At 37.5% G+C, this 3,605-nt stretch overlaps 1 protein-coding gene across 1 annotated transcript; it reads right to left on the bottom strand.

Moving 5' to 3' along the window:
* Window positions 1-611: 611 nt before the first annotated feature.
* LOC110914015 lies at window positions 612-1,328 on the bottom strand. Its single transcript, XM_022158827.1, has one exon. The coding sequence runs from the start codon at window positions 1,326-1,328 to the stop codon at window positions 612-614; it is 717 nt and encodes a 238-aa protein (XP_022014519.1).
* Between the last annotated feature and the right edge of the window lie 2,277 nt (window positions 1,329-3,605).

Raw genomic sequence — 3,605 nt, 5'->3', positions numbered from 1 at the left:
TTTTGTTGTTATTTTAAAGAGTGAAATTAGATTTGTAATTTTATGTTAAAAAGGCAAAAAAACCATTTAAAAAGCGAAGTTTTTGTGGCTTTTGAAAAACAACTTTTTATTTATTCTCAAAAAGTCAAAACAAATAATACTTAAGCAAAACATCTTTTTAACTTATTGGATTTTTGAAAAATCCAATAAGCCATTTTCAAACTCAATCATAAACACCCTCTTAGTGTCTTATGCCCTTTACTAGTTAGCCTTGACTTATATAGATTTTTGTTTCAAATATGTTCGAGGGTTATGTATTAGTTAAGACTTTTATGAACATGTGTTTCACTACATACGACACATGACATATATCATGTCCCTAAAAGGTCGTGTCGTGTAACATGTTTATAAACAAGTATGTGTTCATGTTTGGGAAAATTAACAGGATTGTTATCCTATCGTGCTTGTATCTATCACCACAGATGATCGCGTCTAACATTTTATGTAAGCCCTGTTACAAAGTACGCTATTTTTTTAAAGCCAACATTTCATTAAAACGGACCCACAAGCAAGAAGCTCGAGGGAACAACACAAACAAACAAACAAAAAACAGAACAGGAACAAACTAGAAATTACAATAAGTCAAAACGACTCCAGTTAATTTCATTAATGCCCAGAGATTTAGCCCGATGCTTAATCCATAGAAAGCCCACTGCTTTGATTTCACCGATGACACCATTAGCCGAGGATTTCGACTTTTCAAAGATTAGTTTGTTCCTGGCCTTCCATATCATCCAGCAAGAAATAAGAAGAATAGCCTGTATGAGCTTGCTGCCTCTCTTCGAAGTCCTCAAGGAGCGATGAAATAATAAGATGTCTTTATAACCGAAGGCAAAGATAGGAGGAATCTTTAACCAAGACGAAACTCCTGCCCACACTTCATTTCCGAACCGACAAGCAGAAAAAAGATGATCGAGAGTTTCCGTAACCTCATCACAAAACGGACATAATTGCGAGTCAATGTGGATATTCCGAGCAGCAAGAGCGTCTTTGGATGGTAATCGGTTCAGGAAGAGACGCCACCCAAAGATGTTCACTTTCAGCGGAATCCATTTATTCCACACAAAACCCAACCGGTCAGAGGTGTCAGATTGGCCACCGATAAGTCTGCGAGCTGACTTGACCGAGAAACGTTTGGACGAGTCTGCCTCCCATAACCAAACATCAGCGTTTAAACCGAGCTTACATCCGTACAGCAAGTTTAGACACGACATCAGTTCAGTCACTTCCAGACCCGAGTCAGGCTCCCGAGACCAGTTCCAACGCATGAAAGGACCAAGATTATTCATAAGCAGCCTATCCTGAACCAAAGCACCTTTATCCCGTTCCAGGAGGAATAAAGCTGGGAACCGAGTCTTGAGCGGATCATCACCCACCCATGTGTCATACTAAAACCTGATGTTAGAGCCGTCCCCAAGCTTGCCCCTAATCTGCCTCACTTAACATGTAGAAAAAATCTTGGACCCTAATAAATATTAGGAACTCATTATATTATACTACATATACATTTAGAAGTTAGGGGAATAATGTCAAGGAGCTTGCCTGACACTTCCTTATTGGTCCAATCAATTTATGATTTTATCCACAGTTTAAAACTACGGTTTCGCCATCAGTTTAAAATTACGTTTTTGTCCTCAATTCAAAATAAAATTATGTTTTTGCCCCTAGCTCAAAATTACGATTTTGCACTTAGTTTAAAATTATGATTTTGTCCTCGGCTCAAAATTATGTTTAGTTCAAAATAAAATTATGTTTTCCCTCTAGCTCAAAATTACGATTTTGCCCTCAGTTCAAAATTATGATTTCGCCCCCAGTTCAAAATAGAATTATTATTTTGCCCTCATTTAAAAAATTACGATTTCTCCCCCAGTTAAAAATTGTGATATTGCCATCGTTTTAGTTTTTTTTTTTTTTTTTTTTTTGCAAAACTATAGTAGTGTTTTATTTTACTTGGTTGACTCAACGTAACTTTTATTGTGTCAAACAGCTGTCTAGCACTCGCTCACTAGTCCTGACAAATTAGTATTTTACCTCCAGCTCAAAATTACAGACCTGACATCGTCTTAGTTTTTTATTAGCAAAACTAAGATAGTGTTTTGGTTTAATTGGTTGTCTCGATGTTTTTTTATATTTTTTAGATCGTGTTATAAGTAGTATGAACAAGTAACCTAAATACATGCATACATGTTATGAAACTAAGAAATATTTGATTTAACGGCCCGCAACACGGGCGGGCATAAGTGTAATTATTATTCGTCCAGGCATGTCTGACGCATGCTCATTTGTTCTAAAAAATTACAATTTTGCTCCCACCTTAAAATTATAGTTTTTCCATCGTTTTAGTTTTTTAACAAAAATATGGTAGTGTTTTCTTTTAATTGGTTGACTCGATGTAATTTTTTTTAAATTATGTTATTTTTTTTTGAACGGCCAACGAATCCTCCAAATGGGTTACTGGCGAAATTCACCACATCGGGATACACCCGCCTTCCGAACCGGGGAAAACCCCCACCTAGGGCCGAAGCCCGTGAACACTCGCCTGAAGGCACGACAGTGCGGTGAGGTAAAACCCGCTCAGTTCAAGGATCGAACTAGCGATCGCCGCCTACTCGCCTAGTCTCCCATCATCACCAGGTGCCGCAGAAACTAAATGCTAGGGGCAGGAATTGAACTTGAGTCACTTGGAACACAAGGTCTCTCCCTTACCACTCCACCACTAGCCCATTGGCTTTAAATTATGTTATGAGTAGTATGTACAACTAACCGAAACACAGACATACATATTATGAGAGAGAAATATTCGGCTTCATGCCCCACAACACGGGTGAGGCAAAAACTAGTTATAAAAATAAAAAAAAAGTTGAAAAGTAAAAAATGTCGTAAAAGGTAATAATCTTGACGTATAACACATGAATAACACAACGAGATTATATAAATGCAATTTTATATACATATATATTTGGAATGACAACGTTTACGTCAGCTTTATTGCACCAATAATTCTAAAAATTTCGCTATTGACCGGTATTGAATCTGAGATCTCGTCTTTAATAGGTATAAACCTCTACCAAATAGGCTAACCTCACATTAAGACTGTGTGTTGTGGTTAGGTTATCAAGGGGCGGTAGCCAGGTAGTGTGCCACCTTGGCTCACGCACACCACAACGGACAAGCTTTAGCTGGGGCGCGAGCGGAGGGTGGTGGCTGGCGCTATTGGGCAAAAATGGGGTTGTTTTGGGGCGCTAATAATGAAGTTACCCCAACATGCTCAAATTAGAGGAGTGTAAGTGGGCAAAGTGATGAGTAAACATCTAATAAACGCCATATGTCACAATATCAGATGATAAATCCGGGTTGTAACAAATAGTCTAGCATACATGCAATTTTATTTGTGAGATGAATAATAATAGTAATGTTATATACATATATAGCAAGGGTCAAAATCTAAAAAGATAGGTGGGTTGATTAGTGAAAATGTAAAAGTGGAAATAGAGACAAACGTAAATCGCTTGGAATACTGAAAAAGTAGAAAATAAGAGTGGAAATAGGTTGAAACTGTAAACCAA

This window comes from Helianthus annuus, chromosome 15, assembly GCF_002127325.2.
Source record: "Helianthus annuus cultivar XRQ/B chromosome 15, HanXRQr2.0-SUNRISE, whole genome shotgun sequence".
Taxonomy (NCBI): domain Eukaryota; kingdom Viridiplantae; phylum Streptophyta; class Magnoliopsida; order Asterales; family Asteraceae; genus Helianthus; species Helianthus annuus.
Note: the sequence above shows the minus strand (reverse complement) of the source record. Positions and strands in the feature narration are given on the sequence as shown.

Coding starts and splice junctions, on each gene's coding strand:
- LOC110914015 (XM_022158827.1), bottom strand. CDS start 1,328: ATGAATAATCTTGGTCCTTTCATGCGTTGGAACTGGTCTCGGGAGCCT.